The sequence below is a fragment of the Hydra vulgaris genome, chromosome 12 (genome assembly GCF_038396675.1).
Source record: "Hydra vulgaris chromosome 12, alternate assembly HydraT2T_AEP".
In the NCBI taxonomy this organism is placed as follows: Eukaryota; Metazoa; Cnidaria; class Hydrozoa; order Anthoathecata; family Hydridae; genus Hydra; species Hydra vulgaris.
This window is the reverse complement of record NC_088931.1, coordinates 62,556,546-62,578,479: the sequence shown is the minus strand read 5'-3', so window position 1 is coordinate 62,578,479 and position 21,934 is coordinate 62,556,546. Positions and strand designations below refer to the sequence as shown.

At 29.5% G+C, this 21,934-nt stretch overlaps 2 protein-coding genes across 3 annotated transcripts; one reads left to right on the top strand and one right to left on the bottom strand.

The window, feature by feature from the left end:
• The first annotated feature begins 7,507 nt into the window (after nt 1-7,507).
• Nucleotides 7,508-10,945, top strand: LOC136088907 (uncharacterized). 2 transcript variants are annotated; one of them, XM_065814027.1, is made up of 5 exons: nt 7,508-7,767; nt 8,537-9,720; nt 9,821-9,858; nt 10,293-10,403; nt 10,775-10,945. In XM_065814027.1, the coding sequence occupies exons 2-5, from the start codon at nt 9,669-9,671 to the stop codon at nt 10,922-10,924; spliced, it is 351 nt and encodes a 116-aa protein (XP_065670099.1). In that variant the 5' UTR covers nt 7,508-7,767; nt 8,537-9,668; the 3' UTR covers nt 10,925-10,945. The 2 variants fall into 2 exon arrangements, with proteins under 2 accessions (XP_065670099.1, XP_065670098.1); XM_065814026.1 differs by having other exon boundaries at nt 7,508-9,720.
• A 7,571-nt stretch (nt 10,946-18,516) lies between these two features.
• Nucleotides 18,517-19,428, bottom strand: LOC136088259 (52 kDa repressor of the inhibitor of the protein kinase-like). The gene has a single exon (XM_065811944.1). It carries the CDS (start codon nt 19,426-19,428, stop codon nt 18,517-18,519), a length of 912 nt encoding a protein of 303 aa, XP_065668016.1.
• Between the last annotated feature and the right edge of the window lie 2,506 nt (nt 19,429-21,934).

The following is a 21,934-nucleotide window of genomic DNA, read 5'->3' as shown; positions in this document are numbered from 1 at the left end:
ACTCATGCATAATATATATATATATATATATATATATATATATATATATATATATATATATATATATATATATATATATATATATATATATATATATATATATATATATATATATATATATATATTTATAATTATAATAACATTAGACAATATTGTTTTGTCCTTTAGGGCTCTTCAGCTATGTAAATAATTTTTATTTTTAAGAAAATCTTAGCAATATAACTAGAAAACTGTTTTAAAGCATATTAAATCATTTGTTGTGTCATGCCTAAGTGCTAAAACTTCAGAGTAGTGGGCTAGCATTATGCAAACACCAATGAAACTTCTCATAAGTATGTGCTCATAAGAGTACTCAACACTAATGAAGATTCTCCGGAAGTTTCGATAGCCTAATTTCTGAGATGAAATACGAGATTTTGGAAACCTGAGAATGATGGGTTATGGTGTTACACAAAATCTTTTTATAAAAGTTTCTAGCCATGGTAAACAGACACTTGCTTTCTGAAGAGTTTTTTTGGTGGATAGATATGGAAGTATTGGTTACAATTAGATATTGGAGCAGCACAATGAGAAGAAAATGGGATTTTGTCCTTAATTCTTAGCAAAAAATATCAAGGACAGAATCCCAATTAGATTTTAAGGTAGTTTTAATATTTTTTCAATTAACACATTAGTTTTTTTTAGGTCCTTAAACATTGATCAGGAATGCTTAGAAAGCAAAATAGAAGAGTGGAAGATGAGAAATGATTTTCTTAACATCCATTATAAACCAAAAGTGAGTGAATGTCAAGACGAGTTCCTTTTTGTTTACCAAACAAGCTGGCAAAAGAAACTGCTCAATAAATATGGAAATACAAGGGATTTTAGATGCAAAATACAAAACCACTCGGTATTCGTTGCCCTTGTTTTTCTTAGTTGTAAAAACTAATGTTGACATCCAAATTGTAGCAACATTTGTTTCAGAAAATGAAATCTTTGAATCAATTAAAAAAGCACTGAATGTAATAAAGTATTGTAATATTGATCAGAAACCCTTATATTGTATGACTGATTATTGTAATGAGGAAACATGAGCTGTGGAAACTGTTTTTATTGGCTTGTTTCTCACTGTTTACCTTAATTTATTTGCTTATAAAAATGATTTCTTTGTTTTCTTTTGTATTAACCAATCTGAAACACAAATTGTTGCTGAAATTAATGTCATGCTGATTATAACTTCTTTTTTTTCGTTTTTTTATTAGGGTGTGAAGTTTTTATATGCAATTTTCATAGAGAACAGGCATGCGATCGTTGGCTTAAAAAGACAGCAAACAGTTGCTACAGCAGAAAAAAATGAAATTTTGAGTATATTATGAGCTCTTGCTTGGTCAAAAACTTGTGAAGAGGAGGTAAAAGCCACACAAGCGTTATAGTTTTCAGAATTCTGTAGGCTTGAAATTTTTTCTAATTAAAAGTTATTGGTTGCCAATAAAGAAGGTATTTATTATTAATCATGAGTCAACTGTCTATAATTTTATTTGATAAATGATGTATTTAAAACTTTTACATGGTTTGAGTTTGTAAAATAAAAATGTTGTTTTAATGTAGAAGTAATCTGCTGCTACAGACAAAATCGTCTACTTATCAGTTGTAACACAAACAATGGTGTCAAGAGGCAAAATGCATCTTAAATATTCCTATTTAAAAAGATACAATAGTTCATCTTTAACTGGAATGTTGATCTTATTGACAGAGGAATTTTTCACTGATAAACTAGAAATTTTGTGTTTTTTCCCCAAACATTTTCTACATATTGAAGACAAGGCAACTAACATCTCTCTATGATAGTACACTTTTTCTGTACTAAAATTTTAACTTCACTTGAAATAAAGAAATTATGTATTTAATTTTGTAGAGAATAATGTTTTAAGTGTTGGTTTTGTTGTATTTGCAAATTTTAGTTATGCTGATTTCAACTTCAAAATGGATGCCCGATACAGAAGATATGCTTGTTAGGTGCCAAAATATCTCTACAATTGCCCGCACAGTTTTGTTAAGCATTGCTTAAAGCGAAAGTCCACCGCTGATTGCATGAATTTAAACAAAGCTGTTATGATTAAACCTGGTATTTTTTCAGTATCTAGTACCTTCGATACTTCAGTTAAATATTTTATATCATTTGGTGATAAGATTAGTATGCCAAAATGTACCTGCGTTAATTGGCTATCAACAGCTTACGTATGCAAACACTTTTTTGTTGTATTCCGGAAGTATCCTGCATGGTCTTGGAATGTGTCTGTTCTTTATAAGAATTCTCCATACTTAAATTAATATGTCGAAAATTATGAAATAGAGTATAAAAAAACAGCTTTTAATTCATTCAAGGCATTGTTGCCTCTAAAACAAGAACAGACTGTTATTGTCAATCAGAAACAGTCATGAAAAAATACTCAACCCATTTATTCTGATATAGATGTAAGGGAAATGTTAAATATAGTGAAAAATTTATCATTTAAGTTTGATGAAAACTCAGATAAAATCATGCTACTGCACAAAACTCTTTCTTCACTTATTGAAAAGTTGAACAAAGAAAGAGTTCGAGAATCGAGTATTCCTGTTTGTCGGTTATATGATAAATCGAGTAATTCATTAAAGAAATACATCCAAATACTTATTTGGAAACCAATAAGACTTCTATTTAAACGTGTTGGATCTAGAAAAGAAGAGGGCATATCTGCTTCGAAAATATTTATTACAGAAGAAGTTTACTCAGCTGACTCAGTTAAATTAGAAATTGTCGAAAAATCCATTTTTGGGTTTTTCAACAATTTCTATTTGTTGAAAAGCAACAAAATGTGAATGCTGGTTTCATCGTACATGTGAAAATATACCAGAATATGTGTTGGAAAATGAGAGTGCTGAATGGTTTTGTTCTGAGTGCTCAATAAATTTATAGTTTTATATCATCAATAATTTATTTGCATAATAATTTAATTATTTTCTAGAATTTAGCAATTTAGAGAGTTCCTATTTTGCAAGTTTACTGAGGTATCAATTTAGTTGTTTAGAGTTAATTCTATTTCTTTTTTAGAGTGAATCTTATTAATTTTAATGTTTAGAGTTAATACTATTTAGTCGGTTAGGGTTTAAGTTATTTAGTTGTCTAGAGTTCTTTAGTTATTTAGTTTTAGTAAGTTATTTAGTTAAAGTTATTTAGTTGTCAAGGTTATTTAGTTGATTAGAGTTAATCTTATTAAGTTGCCTAGAGTTAAGGTTGTTTAGTTGCCTAGAGTTTAAGTTATTTAGTTGATTAGAGTTAATATCATTTAGTTGTTTAGAGTTAAGGTTATTTAGTTGATTAGAGTTAATTTTATTTAGTTGTTTAGAGATAAGGTTATTTAGTTGGTTAGAGTTAACGTTAATTATGTTGTTGTTTATAGTTAATTATACTACTTTTACTGTAAAGATGTTTTACATTTTTTTATAGAGGTATTTAAGGCAAGTGTCACATTTGCAATTTTAATTGGCGTATATGGTTTTTCTAAAGTTATATATGTGAAAAGGTAATTTTGTATTTACTCCCTTTTACATTATTATAAGACATTATTCAATTATTATTAACGTTTTCAAAAACATATATGACGTCAACATATCTGACACCTTTTGGATCTTTAATCATTCTCTACAACATGACAAAAGCCGTCGTAACATAGTTGTACGATGAACGGTATATTATGTAAAAACCGTATGATCCATTAATTAGGCAATGTGAACACACACATTCTAAAGGTTGCTTTTGTTGTGTTTTGTTGTTGTTATTGTTGTTGTTTTTAATTAGTTTATCCTACTATTTAAAAAGTGTTATAGCAATTTTTTGTTAATTTTGAATTGTATCATTAAATACCTTATAATTACCTTTAAATACATTTTTTTATATATATTGTTAATTTGATAAGTTTGTTTTTAAGGTCATAATTTATTTATTTAAAGATCTACTATTAGACATTTAAAAATAAAAGGTGTTTTTTATTTAAAAAAATACTGATAAAAAAGATATTCCTAAAACCAATTTTATTTACATGTTTTGAAGGGTGGCTCTTGAAAAGAAAAACTTTGAAAAAACACTCCTACCTCTCTCCTACCCCTGAATATATTGAATAAAATAATAATAACTTTATAATTTTTTTTAATAAAAAAATATTTTTAGGCAAAGATCTATCCTAGCCAACTTTGATACCGGTATACCGGTATGGGCGGCCAAAAATTTTAGCTTAAACTCCAGCTCGAAGTATTTCAATACTTATAGAATACTTACATAATCTTTTCTTATAGAGTGTACAGGCCATGTTTGAATGTTTTCGGTAGCATTTTAATGTTTTTCCCGCCGATTCTGACACAATTCCGATTGTCGGAATCGGCGCGAAAAACATTAAAACGCTCTCGAAAACTGTCGTAAATAAAAAAAAAAAAAATAAGGTTCTTAATGCGTCCACGGGGATATGATCGGTATGTCCAAAAAATTTTTGGATACGTCGTTGTTAGTGGTCGCTCAAGACCCTTAGAAATATGGCAGGTCCCTAAAATTTTGAAAAAATAAGTTGTTCTAAAGAAGATTAACCTAGTACTCAAAACAAGCAAAGTTATATAAAAATTTCAAAAAGAATACTAATTTTTTATAAAAATTGTTATTTTAAATTTAATTGCATTTTAAATTTAATTTTATTTTTAAGCGATTATATAAGAAATGTTTTTTATATAAAAAAAGAAATTTTAATCCAGTGTTATTTTACTATATTTAACACATTCAGACTGTAGGCGATGATGTTTTTAAAAATTCTTGTTTTAAGAGCCGCCCTAATGTTTTGCTGACGAAATTTATTGCCTATAATCAAAGTTATTAATATTTAAACTGTGCTTACAGACAAAAATTTAGTCCTTGACATTTGTTTGCAAAGTGCAGCCTTCTACTCGTCTTGTAAAATGCTGCCTTTCTATTTTCGGCCTTATTAATAACTCTGGTTTGCGCCAGATTTACCTATTGACAGACTAGGTAAATCTGGCCCACGGCTTTTTCAACCTAGGACCTGACAATTTCAGGGGTTTGTTAAAAATATTAAATGTTAAAAACGAGGATCTTTTTTATAGTCTGCAATTTGGCTACTTATAAATGATGCGGGCCCCAAATATTGATTCTACTGAAGGTCTCCGAGAAAATCTGGATTTGATCCTTGGTCATATCAACAGACCAACACTTTAAATTTAGAATCAAACCTTGAAACAAGTATTTTAAAACCTACCCTAGAATTTACATAGACTACTACATAGTCATTAGGATCATGGTTAGGGTATAGTTTTAACTGATACTCGTTTTGCGTACAATATCTTTTTACTGATATTAAGGGGTGGCTTAAAATACTCATCCTCCAACAAAAGTCACACCCTAGGACTATCTTAATATAAACATTTTGTTTTCTCGGTATCTAGAACATAACTTAGCCATAAAAAATTTCTTTTTAGTCATTTATAAAGGTTTATAGCAAGTTCCATTTCATCTAAATTTTAGACTATTGCGTGCTTCAATTTATCTAGATTTGAGAGGTTAAAATATAGTTTTTGTTTTCTGTTGTGTTACTTCAAGCCAACCGTTTTAGAAACCTAAGCGCACTTGTCAAAGCGTAGTTCAAGAGCCACTTTTTGTTTTGGATTTGGCTTATGGCACGCGTGATATCGGTAAATTTTGACACGGGAAAGTACCAAAATGCTATTTTAATTATAGTGCTCAGAGACAAGACCATTATGTCTTCCTAGAACTTCCGTTGAATATTTGTTTCAAATCGTACTATTAATTAAATAGCCTCATTTTTCAGGCATTGTAAAGTTTTAAAAATTGAAATGATATTTCGTGTGGAATATTTGCAATTATTAAAATAAATATTTTGTTGAAAATGTTAAGAAAAGCTCAAAATCTGAGCTTCGGAACATGATCCCAAGAGGTTTTATTTTATATTAATTTGGACACCAGTATTTGGATAGTAGAAATCGTTAATACCTAGCTAAAACCACAACTTCTAAATTCTATCCGCGAGCAAGCTAGGCTAATTGAATAACACTTTGTTTAAAAATTTAAAAAAAGGTATTTTAATTGGTGTTAAAATTTTATAGAATGAAATTGGAAGAGAAAGATTACTACAGTAGAATATCGTTGTAAGTCGGACTCTCATAGAAGATAGATAAATAGTCTGACATAGCGAATGTCCGACTTATGCAAAGCTATCGGTATTTATAGAAAGTTCAAAGGGAATAGAAAATCTGTTCAAATTGGTAAAAGTCCAACTTATCCAGTGTCCGAGTTAACTGAATTCTACTCTATTTGCAAGGTGTTCTGTATAACATACTAAAAAAAGGACTGTCGAATATTCTTCAAAATTTGGATTACTAAATTTACTGAAAGGCGAAGATGACTTTTCAGTTAACGTCGGGGTACATTTATGGACTTAATTCCTCTTAAATTTGGTCTAGATTAGCCAGTTAAATTCCGGTCTTAAAAAGTCAACTTCGACTGTGCTTATGCTGGAAAACTTTTTAAACCCAAGAACAAACAAAAAGGGATATTGGTTCTTCTGAATTATTTCCATCTTTTTAAAATAGCTCAAAATCAGTAGCGTAGAAAGAGGGGCCAAAGGGGAAATAGCCCCGGGCGTGAAGGCTTAAAGGAGCCAAAAAAAAATTAAGGAGAAGAAAAAAAAAATTATTGTTAAAAAGGCGCATTTTTTTAATTATTGCCATAGGCGCAAAAATACTTACTACGCCGCTGCTTAGGCAGGAAATAGGAAACCAATACATCAAACCTTAATCTGGATAAGACCGTTTGGTTACTAGAGGTCACTTTTATTTGGTTATTAAATTAACCATTGACATATATGATCATTTTTTAGTAGAGATTCCTTTTGAAAAATACTATTCTATTCAAGAAGCACATTTTCTGTAAAGATGAATAATAACGAAAAAAGTTAATTCCATCTAAGACCGCTTTGAAACAAAGTTCTATCATGGAAATTTCCGTATCGTTCATAGAAAAATCAGATTTTTTCATAATAGACTATTATGAAAATATTTACTTTTTAAAAAAAAAAGGTAAATTAATCAAAGTTTGAAAAATAGATTTCAATAGGTTTATCAAAACAATATTTGATGGACTTAACAAAACATTTTTCAACTCATTTAGATAGTTGACTTGGTAACAAAAAGATAAGTAAAGTTTTTGCGGCTTTCCATAAACAAAAGGTATTATAAACATTTTAAAACAATCGGCATATTTTGCATAATCCACTCAGAAGTTGATCTAAGTCAATAAATAATAAGTTTGTTATTATGAGTAATTTGCGTGAGGCATAAACCTTGAGCAAATTACTCATAATTACAAGTAAACTTTTATTGACATCTCAGCGATAGTTTCTTTTGCCAACCTAGCTAACCTTGCACCATATACTCTTGATTTAGATTTTTGACACGTTTTTGAGTTTTTGACACTTCTGTCGGTAACTTTTCATGTTTATTTTCCTGAATTAGCCATAATTTTTAAGAACAATTATGTTTACATATATAGAAAAACTTATAGAAAAACTAAAAGCCTTGTGTTTACTTTATTTGCTTCGTGCTTTTTTTATTATGGGAAAATATAAATATGATTTAAATTCAGGTAGAAAAGCAGGTGGTAACAGGATGTTTATAAAAAGTATTTTTGAGGAAATCAATTTCCCTCAGCATCAACAGTCTGCTATACAAAAGGTTTGAATTCTCAATCCAAAATCACTAATTTAACTCAATCAAAAATCTTGACATCAACATCTTCAAAAAAGTTATCGCATAGCAGTAATAATGATAATAATAACAATAATGATAATAATAATAATAATAATGATAATAATAATGATAATAATAACAATAATAATAATAATAATAATAATAATAATAATAATGGTAAAAGTTGATAACTCAAAGAAATTGCCTTTAAGGTTTATTTTTTTTGGCACAGACATTTTAAAATCAGTTGTTACTTTGATTGAACATTGTCGACAGTGTAATGATAGTTCAACTAAAATCTTAACCGATTTATAGAAAAAGAAAGAATTGGCTGCATTTTAAACATTTCTTGTAAAACATCTTCGTGCAATTGGAAGTAGTCTTTTTATTCTAGCAAAGAAATTGAAAAGCAAGGTCCTGGAATGTCACCATTTGAAATTAATCATAGATCTGTTGTTGCCATAAGAGAAATAAGAAGTCATTTTGGTTTAGAAAAATTTGTGGCCCAATAAACTTACCTGCTACAATGAACATAAAAGCATTTAATGATATTCAAGATAAAATTTATCATATATCAAAGAGTAGCTGATGTGAAAATAAAAAATGTAGCAAATCAATTTTGATATTTTAAAATCAATATACAACAAATTGATTTTGATATTAATGCAGTAGCTGATGTTGTTGTTTCCTGTGATAGAACTTGACAAAAAAGGGGTCATTCCTTACTTAATTGTGTTGTCTCTTTTTTTACTAGTGACTAAAAGAATGGCATTGATTATCGGGTTCTTTCAAAAATATGCAATGTGTGTGCATCATTAGAATCAAGAAAAAATAGTGATGTAGATCTTTATATAAATATAAAGCATTGTCCTAAAGAAGTATTTGTTGGAGGTACCACTTTAGAAATAAGTATTGCATCAGCAGTAATTTCAAACAGTTATGATATTTCTGCTATATTAGACATATTTTAATGTTTAAATGTTACACGAGGTACATTTGCTACTCAGTACTGTACCAAGACATACCAAGAAAGAATAAAGTTGAAGGAAAAGAAATCGCTTGACTCCATTAAACAAAGAAAAAAGCAATATGGTTTTACTGATATAGTAATTGATTGTGATATATGTATTTTTACGTATGTAATTTAAATGTATATTTTACTTTTATATATGTATAACATCTTATGAAACAGGAGTGTTTTAGATTTTAGTTTTTTGTTATTTTTTAATTAAGTTTATGTTATCATAGTTATTGTGTTTTGTAACGTAGTTATTGCATATTGTATTTTAAAGTTATTTTTTTTATTATTAACTAAATAATTTTATTTTGGTTAAATTTTTTCCAAAAAATAAAGTTTTCACACTATCCTTTTTTTTCTATATTTTCAATAATGGCCAAGACATTGTTTTGCAATAATTTTCTGACCTTTATATATGTATTTTTTATTTTTTTTTCATTGAAAATCTAAACTATTGTTTTTCTCAAAATATAAGTCTCTTGCACGCTGCGATAAATATCTTGTGATTGGATTGTCTGTTTGTGTTAAAATTTTCAGGAGTTGTTTTTATTATATATATGTATATTCACCTTACCAAAATAATTCATGTTAGTTAACTGGTTCCAAAAATAAGTTCTAGGTTCTAAGTCTTTTTGGGGCTATTTTTAGACCATTAACCGGTTTTCTTACAAAAGCTTGAATAATTTGTTAAATTATTTGATTTTGGCAAGTTGAGTGTAATCATCTGATATTAAAAAACTGTGAAAATTTTTATTCTGTATTTTAAATATGATATACTACACTTTGTATAAAAATCATAAAAAAAGAGTGCATTTTTAATATTTTGATTTTATTGGTATAGGACCACCTTAAAGAGTTATTTTAAAAAATGAAGCTTTTGATTGCAATAGCAGTCATTGGAGTCATTGCAGCTGAAACAGGTTTAACCTAGTTTATTAGTCTTTTTTTGAATATCATAAACCAGATTAAAATTTAACTAAAAAGTTGTAAAAATAACTCAAAACTAATTATTTATTACAGTTTTAGTTCAAGTAAAACAAAAATCTTCTTATATTGAGGTAAGTGAAAAAAAAAAAATGATTTCAGTTCATTTTTATAAAAATCGAACAACGTATTAAGTTTGAAAACCCTATTTAAATATCTTTATTGTTTGATATTGAAGTTCAAAATAAACTTATTAAGTTTATGATGCAGAACTTATATTTAGCTTATTTTTAACTTAATTCAGATGTTTTACACTGTAAAGGTTATACAAAAGTCGAACAGTCTTTTACTGACAACATGAACACATTCACACACAAGCACACTCACAGGCGCACGCACACACAAACACACTCAAAACAAAACAGAGATTTTGATAATAAGTATAAACGTCTTTTTGACGTAAGTTAATCTTTTGACCCATAAATTAATAAACTTTATAGTTCAAACTTAAATTTAATAAAACGGTAACTGATCCAAGTATGTAATATAATGATATGTTTATGTATAGTGTTTTCGAACATTTTTCGGATGTATAACATCAACCAAAACGTCATGGATAGAAAAAGCCAAGTGCTTTCTTGATGTCGGGAACTGTTTATACAGTGCTTGCCCTAAAGGTGTAAGTCATTCTTATATATATATATATATATATATATATATATATATATATATATATATATATATATATATATATATATATATATATATATATATATATATATATATATATATGTATATATGTTATACTAATTATATTTTCAAGCATTCAATTATTTATTCATAAGCATTCTATGGTTGGTTATTCATTATTTATAAGCATTCTATGGTTGAGAATATAATTAGTTTAAAATATTTAACTAATGTAACTTTAAAATCAAACAACAAGGTGATTGTGTAAAAATTAAGAAAAATCTATTTAAAATATATTTATGTCATGTTTGTTTACATATATAAATATTATTGTAAAAAAACGTTCTACATACATTTTAGTGTCTTGAAAAAGCCAAAGAATGCTACATAAAGGCCGCTTCTTACGACGATTTTATTGCTTGCATCAATTACTTAAAAGCCTGTTTGATTAAATATTGTTTTTTTGAGAAAATATTTTTTTTTGTTCAATTTCTATTGCAAATAAACTAAAATCAAAGCTTTTTGTTTTAATTCGCCGAACAATTTATATCAATTTTAAAAAACATATCTAATTAAACAAACCAAGGACATATAAATAGATAATTATTACGTCCTACTATTAAGTCCTTGAACAAACTAAATAAGTTTTGGAGGTAATATTTTTATGTTTTAAGCCTTCTCCAAATGCCTTCAAAAAATCTTGTAAACAATTTTAAATTTAATTGAACTGAAGCAAAACGAATTTCATAAAAAGTTGTGGCAAAAAGTAACCATCAGTAATACACATATTAGAAAATACACATATTAGAAAAATATTTCTTTTACAAAAATTCATTTAATTACATTTTAAATAAAAAATTAAAAAAAAGAAAAAACTGGTTATAAGGATATATTTCTGAATGCAAAATCTCAATGAAATGCAAGTACGTCTCAATGCAAAAACTTTTTTTAAAACACTTGAAATTTTATATTTAAAGTTAAAGTTGAGGATTAAAACAAAATTGGTTTTTTGAATCGCCATATAAGGTTCTAGACGACATCACCATGGTATGGATAGTTTGATTACAGTAAATTTTATACTTACGTTAACAAATATAAACGTTTGTTTAAGGGAATTATATATCGATACCTTGATATGCAAATTAGGTAACTCCATTTTATTACAAAATGACTTAATGATGATTTATGATGTTTTCATTAAATAGAAATTAGCCGGTTTACTGGAAACCAGTGATTGCATGCAAGCGTGTAAAACATTTACCACTCTCCTACAGCAGTTTGAGCAACGATGGAAAATTATGTTTATCTAAATTCTTACAATTTGAACCATTCTAATACTTTGTAAGAACTTCTTTCCATGCTTGTTTGATATGACAATAGACACCTCTATCCAATGAATATATTATATGTGAATAATGCTCTGGTAGACAAATCTAGATTATATTGTGTTTTTTGCACAGCAATACCACTTCCAAAGTTATGTGAGTTGTATGCCCATCTTATACTAAAATATGAAAACCACTAATTTGCTCAGTTTCGGGTATAAATACTTCTTTCAACAATTCAATAATTGTATCGTGCTCCGTCCTACCTGATTTTGAAATTGAATATTTGGTGCCACTTGGACCACCTCTTGCCCAGTCAGGACAAAAGTTTCTTTTAGTTATGTATATCACAAATGGTGGTGCGAAATGCCCATTTGCGCTGCAGCAATTGTTTAATTGTACAGTATAATAAATTTTTCATTGTTGCAAGATTTGCCCCAAAACCTGTTTCACCACAATTTCATATATGCAACCCAGAAGTTATACCAGTCTTTTGATATTGCTTAGCGACGTATTCAAAATAACAATCAACAACGTACAAGAAGCGTACAAGATGCCAAGTTACCCGCTTTTTTTTGTTAAAATTTCTTTTCACCATCTCTTCATAAAGGTATAAAGCAAGTCTTTACTAAGCTTTCCATTTTTAATTAAGTGCAACTGATCTTCGCGTTTAAGGTAACCACATACGATTTCTTCGACTTAATTTCGGGTTAAACCATAACGCCTGACATCAAGTAATTGCAACGTATGCACTATCAATTTTTCTGTTTCATTTGAGAGTGCCGTTGTTGTACCTGAGCCATGGAAGCCTTTGTTGTTGTTATTTTTGCGTTGAAACTGTTTGAATGCAGCTTTTCTCAATGAAGTTTTATTTTCTTTTATATCAGTTAATGCGGCTAGTATATCGTCTTGCTTGCATGCTTTTGTTTTTTTAGTTGAAATGTTAAACTGAGTGAGTTAAATTGAATTGAGTGGGTGATGGTTACATTGAGAAATAAAACAATAATTGATTTTTAATGAGTAAGAGATGATTATATTAACAAATAACATTATAGTTCATTTTTAATTATAAAAATGTATTAAGATATGTTCTGGATTTGGGAACAAAGCAACAAGAATTAATCCATTTTCAGAGCAAAACTCACTATGTTCGAGAGAGTTATGTGACGCTTGACCATCAAAAAAAATAAATAATTGGTATAGGAATTTCTTCTTTTATCAAAAATGAATGAAAAACGTTGGTCATCTATTCAAAAAAGCATTATGCAGTCATCCAACCATTTTCACTTTATTAAATCCTGACGGAGCAGCATTTATAATTCTATTTGGAAGACAAATATATTTAAAAATTAATAATGATGGAGCAAAGGTTCCGCTGGCATTTAATGCCAATATAGTGGTGATTTTTTTATTACTTTGAGCACTTTCTTTATATGTATTTTGCCTCTTTCACCAATTAAAAATTTAGTTTTTGGTGACAACTGAATACCAATCTCATCCATATTGAAAACGCGCATCGAATCATTTATACATTGAACATTTTCATGTAAAAGCTTCAAATATTTGGAAAATCAACCGTTTAAGGCTTTTTCAGTTACTCCTCTTCTAGCTCGGTTTAAGTATTCACCTCGTTTTTGAGATAAAACCAACCTTTTGAAGAACGGTTGTTAGTAAATTGCGTTTTTATGTTGTTGGAATTCAAAAATGTGTGCACAATATCTAATAGCTGTACTACAGACATGGCAATGTGTTCACCTAGAACGGATTCGCATCCGCAGTGTTGTATCTTCATAGAATTTCTTCCAGATATTTTATCACAAAACGTCTAACAAGGATTTCCAAACGTCTTGCTAGCTTTGCACGCAACCATAACTTTCAACTGCATTAATAGCCTCACGTAATTGACAATCTGTATATTGGAGTCTTCCTTTTAAGCACGAAGCTTTTGTCTTATACTTTTGTCTTGCTATTTTAACAGAATCTAAGCAAAGTAATATTTATTTTTATAGTAAAAAGAAACAAATTGAATATTCATTGGACAAACGACATTGAATGGTATGGAATAACATTTTTTTTTAGTTCATGCATATCGTACTATCAAAAATACTACATAGATACTTTAATGATGAGTGGTTTTAATAATATTAATAATGATTCATGCTTTATTTACCTGATTTAGTCAATTAGGAAATTTTATGAAATTTTTTTAAAGTAGTAACTGTTAGAAGCCTTTCAAATAAAATAAAATAAAAAAAATTATTTATTTTTTTTATTTGAAAGGCTCTAACAGTTACTACTTTAAAAAAAGTATTTTCATATGTTGACGTAATAAACTCACTGAGTTTATAAAAGTAACTATGTATTGCGGTTTTTATGGATTGTAATAGAAGTGCATGACGATAGTTTTGATACACAAAATATAAAAACAAAAAAAAATACTACATTTTGCAAAATTTATGTTAGTATTTAAAACTTTTAATAAGTGTCGACTCACAGTAGGTGCGGAAATCACCCTGTGTATTGTTAAAATTAAGTTAGTGTTTGTTTATACTTTTTTTAAATATATCAATAAATTTTATTGTTTTCTAACTTTTGCCAAAAACCGTGTTTCACAAGCATAGTCCCCGACATCTAACCAAAAAGTCTGATTTTTTTTAGTAATGTTAGTAGAATGTAGTAAAAGAGCCGTCAAGGACGGGAGTTATAGGGGTGTTCTACCCCACCAAAGTTGTCATACAAACATTTGAGTTAGCACATTGAGCAAGTTTTGAACTATAGTTCACAAACTGCAAATATTGAGGACCTTTTTTTTTTTGGTGTCTTTAGTTGTCAAAAAATATACACAACACCCTCTCCCCCACGGTAGACCACATTGGAACGCCCCTGTCTAGTAATTACTTATTAAATGTGTTGTTTCATATTTATGAATAGGTGGCTAGATGTAGCTTTTTTAACTATTTGAGCTTTGTAACACTAACGGCAGTTTTTTTGTAAATATCAAAGCGCAGTCTTAATGACTATGAATTTAGATAACATTTAAACATGCATTCATTATTAAAAAAATTTGTGTGGGATCATTTTGGAGCTTTAAAAAAAAAAAAAATTAAACAAAGTTAGCCAACTTACCCCTCCCTAGGGTAGTTGGTGCAGACTATAAAAAAGAGCATTTTTGTGCTTTTGAGTGCAAAATTTATAGAATTTTTTTACTACTTACTTTGCGGGTATTTTAGAGCAATAATTTAATATTACTTTTAGTTGGTACCAACTATTGTTTCATATAACAAGCCACAACAGTAGCCCACTTTTTATCTCTTAAAAAAAAACCTAACATTTTTTTTTTAATTTTTCTAAAAAATATATTTTTTCAATACTATTAAAAATTAGAAAGAAAAAAAAAACATAATTTGTAAAAACATTTTTTTTTCCCATAAAAAACGCTATAGCCAACTTTCCCTGTGAAACTGTTGCCAACTCACCCTTAAAGTCTTTTTTGAATATACAGTCTAAAGATCCTAAAAAACGGCAACTAATCAAAAAAAAAAGATTACCAATTGTAAACTTCATACAACTAAGTACTTACTTTATAGAGTAAAAAGAAGCGTTGTTCCAAAAGTTACGTTACAAAAAACACAAAAATCCAAATATCAGTGTATGCGCTGATCCTAGCAATACTCCAGTAAAAGACGAAATGGTTAATTAGAAAGGCTCTATATAACTTTTTGCACTTTCTAATGAAAGGCCTTAAAGATAAACGCAGTTCGTCAACTTACCCCTGCTGCCAACTAGCTCCGGTCTCCCTTTTTTTTTGATTTTTTTTTTTTTTTCGTGAAAGTTTTGATAAAATTATTTCGGAATCATTTCATATTGAAGTTTAAACATGAATTACAAGTTTCGCTAGATATTTAATTTGTATATGTTTAGAGCATTTATTTTGTGCCTCAAATATCTTAAAGCTGACTCTTTTCATCAATCTTATCTCTTGATTCCAAATAATCACATCCTACCTTATATAGCAAAAAAACAGGTTGATCCATTGCTTGATATAAGTATCACTTCAGCTTCTGTATCTAAAGTGATATTCTGCTTAGACTCTTCTACAGCTTGTGGTCCGTACAACATACCAATTATAGAATTATCCAGAGCTGTCGTCTATACTTTCAAAACGATTTAATGAGTGGTTATCAGAGTCTTGTTTTCTAGACTGCTGGAACGCGGCATCTGTTATCCCTATTTTCATAAATTATGGAGAGCGATCTGACTCATCTAACTACCGCCCATTTGATTTTTTTCCTAACATAAGTAAAGTCTTTGAGTCCCTAATTAAAAAAACACCTAATCTCTCATCTTGAATCTAAAAATTTATTTTCTAATTATCAATATGAATATTGATCTTGTGGTTCTACTATTGATTTGTAAACGGTAATAACTGATAAGTTTTATCGTGAATTAGATAGATGTACATCTATCTAATTCGAGATAAAAAGCTATCAGTTATTACATCTCCACATATGTGGAGAGGTTAAGACTATCGCTCTCAATATTTCTAAAGCCTTTGACAATGCTTGGCATGCAAGTCTTCAGGCACGGACTGGCCCATTGGGAAATTTCCCGGTGCGTCTCACCATCCTTTGCGCCCCTTCCCACGCTACAATATTATTACCATATGTTATTTATGAATAATAACTGTAAAACCATTTGTGTAATCACTTTAGGTGCAAATTCACGATCCTTCAATTTCTGATAATTGAAGCATTATGTTAATCAGAGGCGGACACAGAAATATTTAGGAGGAGGGGGGTGTGTGGAGTCTAAATGATTTTTGAAAAATATTTTTTGACATTTAACAAATACTCATGTGAATCTGTTTTTCTCAAGCTGTTTACATTACTAAATAATAGTTTAAACTAGACCCGAAAATAACTTTGCTTTGTTTGAATTTAAAATTTTAAAAAAGTAAAAGTTAAGAAAATTCTGAGTGGGGTCTCTAGACCTTTAAAACCCAATTTAAAGCCCAGACCTTTAAAACCCAGACCTTGAAAACCCAATACGCTCCTGATGTATATCACAAACCTGATAGCAAACGGCTTTGAAACTTTTTATTTTTAATTCCAAATGCGAGTCACAATTCCTTTAAATGCAAAATTGTTGCATTTATTTGCATTGATTTGAATTGTTTCCTTCTTTTAGAAATTACTCCAAGGGCAATTGAAATTTTAGAAAATACTCCAAGGGCAATGACGCTAAAAAGAACAACGGAAAATCCTGCTCTAATTGCATTTTAAGTAAATTTTATAATTATTCAAAAATTTAATGATTTTCAAATATCCGCAGGTCTCAAATTTAAAACTGCGTTTTTTTGTAAAGAAAAGCGGTTTTATATTTTTTTCACAACATTTTATTTAATAAGCTTTCTTTACGATTTGTTTGTTTCTTTGTTTTTTAGGTGTACGCGCAAAACAAACACGAGATCAGCGGTAACAATAAAAGTAATCATTAAAAAAAAGTAATTAAAACAAACAACGCAAAACAGACTTTAATTTAGCATAAATAAAAGAAATCGTTTAAAGAAGTAGTTTAAAAAATAACGTTAAACAAAACAAAAAAATATCACACCAGCGTAGAAATATTAAGGAAACTGATTAATAAATATATAAAAAAACTTAAAAAAAAAATTTTTCAAAGTGGACTAAAAAGTAAAAAACTAACTATTTCACGGGACCCAAGGACTTTATGTACGTATGCAACCCAGGGGCGGATCCAGGAAATTTTTTGGGTACATCTGATTTTTCCACGTGCAATTCCCCCCCCCCCCCCCCCACACACAATTCCGGAGTTGGAGGGGAAGGATTAACACACCATATATATACACAGGGCCATTCCGAAAAGATCTTCAAGGAGGAGGAGGGGGGGGGGAAGGAAATAACGTATGTTTTTGCCGAGTTACTTCTAAAAAAAAAAAAGTCATCGTTTACTGACATTTGCTGACTATAGTTAAAAACTTGCCTAATACAAGTCTAAATTTGCCGACTAATTTTTAATAAAGTTTTTGTAGGGGGTGGGGGGGTTAGACACCGCTCTTCCCTAGTGACAACTCTGTATTTATAAAAAATATACGCAAGGATATTACTAGGACATCTTACCATAGTAAAATTGTATATTTACATAAAATTTAGAAATTTATTTATATTGACAAGTTAGATTTATTTATACTCACAAATTAGCTTAATATTTTCACATTCCATTTTTAAATTATAATCTTACACATTTTACACATCTTATATTTTTATCGTAAATAATTATATATTATGTTTATATTGTAACAAACATAAAAAATATAAATATAACAAAATAATTACTTATTATAATAATAAATATTGAATTTTATATAAAGAAATTAGATGCCGCAATCTTAGTTTTACATTTTGCATAGCAAAAGAGTTTTAAAATCTTTATTCTATTTAAACTTGCATAATACATAAAACTTCAAAAAATAAAAACGTTTACACTATAATTATTACAACATAGCATTTACAAAGAATGATAACAGCAACAACGATATATCTGAAACGAACGTATGTAACGCGATGTATGCCAATAATTTCTTTATGCCAAATAATGTTTTAAAAAGATTTGTGGCTATGAAAATAGCCGGTTTTTTTTTACTAGTCGCAAATAAAGATGACTTTTTTTGTTGTGTTTTTATTTTTAGTAATTTGTATTTTTTTAAACTTTATATTTTTAAATTTTTTTTTAATATATTTTATATTTATTTCAATTTTACTTAAAAGTTAATCTACGATTAGTAGTAGCAAACTTATCAATGACTTTTTTTATACCTATAACTATCTCTGTATGAATATTCATTAATGCTAAACCATTTAGGCGGTCCTGAACCATGGTGCTTCGCATGTAATTTTTTAGGCGCCGAAGCGAAGAAAATGACCGCTCACACTCACATGAAGTTAATGGAAAGGTAGCAAGTAACTTTAGACAAACTTTTATGTTTTCAAAACCAGGAAAATTTATCGCTTTTAAAGTCTCAGAAATATTAGAAGGGATATCTCTTTTAAAATTTAACCAGAAGGCTTCCCATAAATCAAGCTCACCAGCAAGCGGATTCGGTAAATCTGTTCCATAAAAGTCACTGAAAGATATGATAGAGTCTTTCCAACTGGTGTCACGAGAACATTGCACTACTGAAATCATTTTTCTAGGAACTAGCACAAGTGCTTTATAACATTTTAAGGTAGTATCATCAAACCTTGTGTCTAGTTCAACACTGAGATGGTCTAACAAAGGAATCGTGATAACAAACTTAAAATAATCAGAAATAGATTCAGAAGGTGTATTATCTCTGTTTTTGGAAATAAAGGAAGTTCTTGGCTTTGTTTCGGCAACATTAATATTTTGTGCAATTTTTAAAGCCTGTTCATAACACATTTGATGGTGCTGATCAACTACATTTCTAAATGAAGATACAACATCTTTCAACGCCTGAATAAGATTTAAACCATCATAAATATCATTACTCTTTGACTGCAACATTCGCGTTATGGGAAGAGTTAAGTCAAACACATTTCTTGTTATGCACATAGCAACAATAAAATCAAAACCTGTAATTAGTTTCAGAAGAGACGATGCACTTGAAGATGTTGAGTGATTAAAACTCTTACTGACATTTAAAGACATCTCTTCAAGACAAGAGACCAAAGGAATAAAAAGTTCTTAAAAAGTGTCTAATCCATTTACTTTTTCCACCCAACGTGTCCTGCAAACATCTTTTAACTTTTTTTTAACAGCCGATGGAACAGTACTTTCGATATGCTCCTCTAACTTTTGTTGTCTTGTAGGTGAAAGATTAAAAAAATATGATACTTCTTTAACATGTGTCAGAAGATTCTTAATATATTGTACGTTGCACGAGGCACAAATAGCTAAATTTAGCCTATGGCTATAGCAATGAACAAATGAAGCTTTTTCATTTAGATTTAAAATGCGAGAGGACAATCCTTTGGTATGACCAGCCATTGCTCCAGCACCATCATATGACTAACCTCGGCAATTCATGATATCTAAAGAAAAATCTGAAATAATTTTTAACAAAATATCAAATAATCCTTCACCAGTAACACCATTTGTGCAATGTAAAAAACTGATAAATTCTTCTCTTATATTAAACTTCGAAACAACAAATCGTATAACTAATGATAGCTGTTCTTTATTTGAACTGTCAGAAGCTTCATCAGCAATAATAGAAAAATATTTAGAATTTTTAATTTCTGCTATTATTGTGTCAGTAATAACTTCTCCACGACACCTTACTAACTGATTTTGTGATGTCTTAGATATATAAGATGCATTTCGTTGATGATATTTAAGATGATCTTCAAGAACTTTATCACCAGCTTTAACACGAAAATGTAACAATTCAATAAAATTACCTACAGTATGATTAGAAAACTCACCATTTTCAGGATGAAACTCCGAATCATCTCTATGGCCTCGTAAAGAAAGACCAAGACGTCCACAGAGAATAATTGTTTCAATAATAGGTTGTAATAACTGTCGGTTTTTAGAAATCTGTGACTGAACTATTTTTTGAGATGTAATATCTATTGATTCTGTTTTACAAGACCAAATGGACGACATTGAAAATATAACTTCAGCGGTTTTTACATGTAAGCTTTTATTTCTGCAGACAGACCTATCATTGGTTTTGCCAAATGCATGTATCTGAAAGTAACGAGAAGCTTCATTCCAGCGATCAAAAGGCTTACTAAATAATCTTTCGATTAAACTACATTCAGATGGAAAGTTGCACCCAAAAAGTACACATGGCAAACAGAAGGCTCCATCAAATATTTTCGAATATGTGAGCCATGGAAATTTTTCCATCCACTTAAATTGAAAACTTCGCCCATTCAGATTTTTAGGAAAAGAATACGTTTTACAAGGTACAAAAACAGATTTAACTAAATGTTGAAGTTTTTTTTTTTTTTTTTTTTTTTTAAACATCTTCGCTTCCAACAAGGCTGCAAGCAGCCACTAATTAAAGTTGGAAGTTACTGTAAGAGAAAAGATGAAGATTGTAGAGCAAGATAACGATTGACGGACGATTTAAAAGATTGCAAATTATATGAATCAGGAAAGCAAGATGAAGGAAGCGAATTCCAAAGAGCTGATGTTCGAGGAAAAAAACTAGACGAATAAGCGTTTTTGGAGCACTTAGGAACAGTCACAGAAAAAGGATGACACTTAATTGAATGACGAGTAACACGAGAATGAATTTTAGTAGATGGCACAAGAGACGCTAGCTCTTTCGAGCAGTGCCCATTATAGTATTTGTAGAAAAGAGAAAGAGAAGCAACATTACGACGATGTGATAATGGTTGAAGGTTGGCTGCAAGAGCAGGTCCAACTATGTTTACAATGCGTTTTTGCACCTTGTCTAAAAGAGAAAGGGCATCATTAGAAGATCCGCCCCAGATATGGCAACAGTATTCCATACAAGGCCGGATTTGAGATTTATAGAGGTAGAGAATAGAATCCAGAGTAAGAAAGTGGCGAGCTCGATAAAGAGATGCAACCTTAGCAGATGCTAATTTTGCAACCGATTTGATATATGGTTTCCAAGAAAGATTGGAAGTAAGAGTTAATCCTAGAAGATGAAGAGTAGGTGACTCATCGAGTACATCACCGTTCATAAATATAGGAAGATCTAAATTATTGCGATAACGATTGGCTGAAAAAAATTGAGTTTTATCTGAATTAAAGTTCACCAGCCACTGAGAGCCCCATGCTGTAGCAGAAGTGAGATCCTTTTCAAGCTCAAATGCCCCCTCCAGGCAATCAGAGGGTGTTGGTTTCTTATCACGACAAGAATAAATGGTAGTATCATCAGCAAACAATGCCACCTTAGATGTGAGAATATCTGGAAGATCGTTAATGTAAATTAAAAAGAGTATAGGGCCAAGGATAGAACCTTGAGGAACCCCTGAAGTTACAGAATAAGAAGAAGAGTGTTGTCCATCGAGGACAACTTTTATGCTACGATTGGAAAGGAAGGATTCAATGATCTTAAAGATGTTGCCGGATAGTTCAGAATTACTTAAGGTTTTTGCAACATTTGAATAATTAGTATAGTTAGAAACCAAATAACTAATATCATAATTATTGGACGGTAAAGAAAATGATT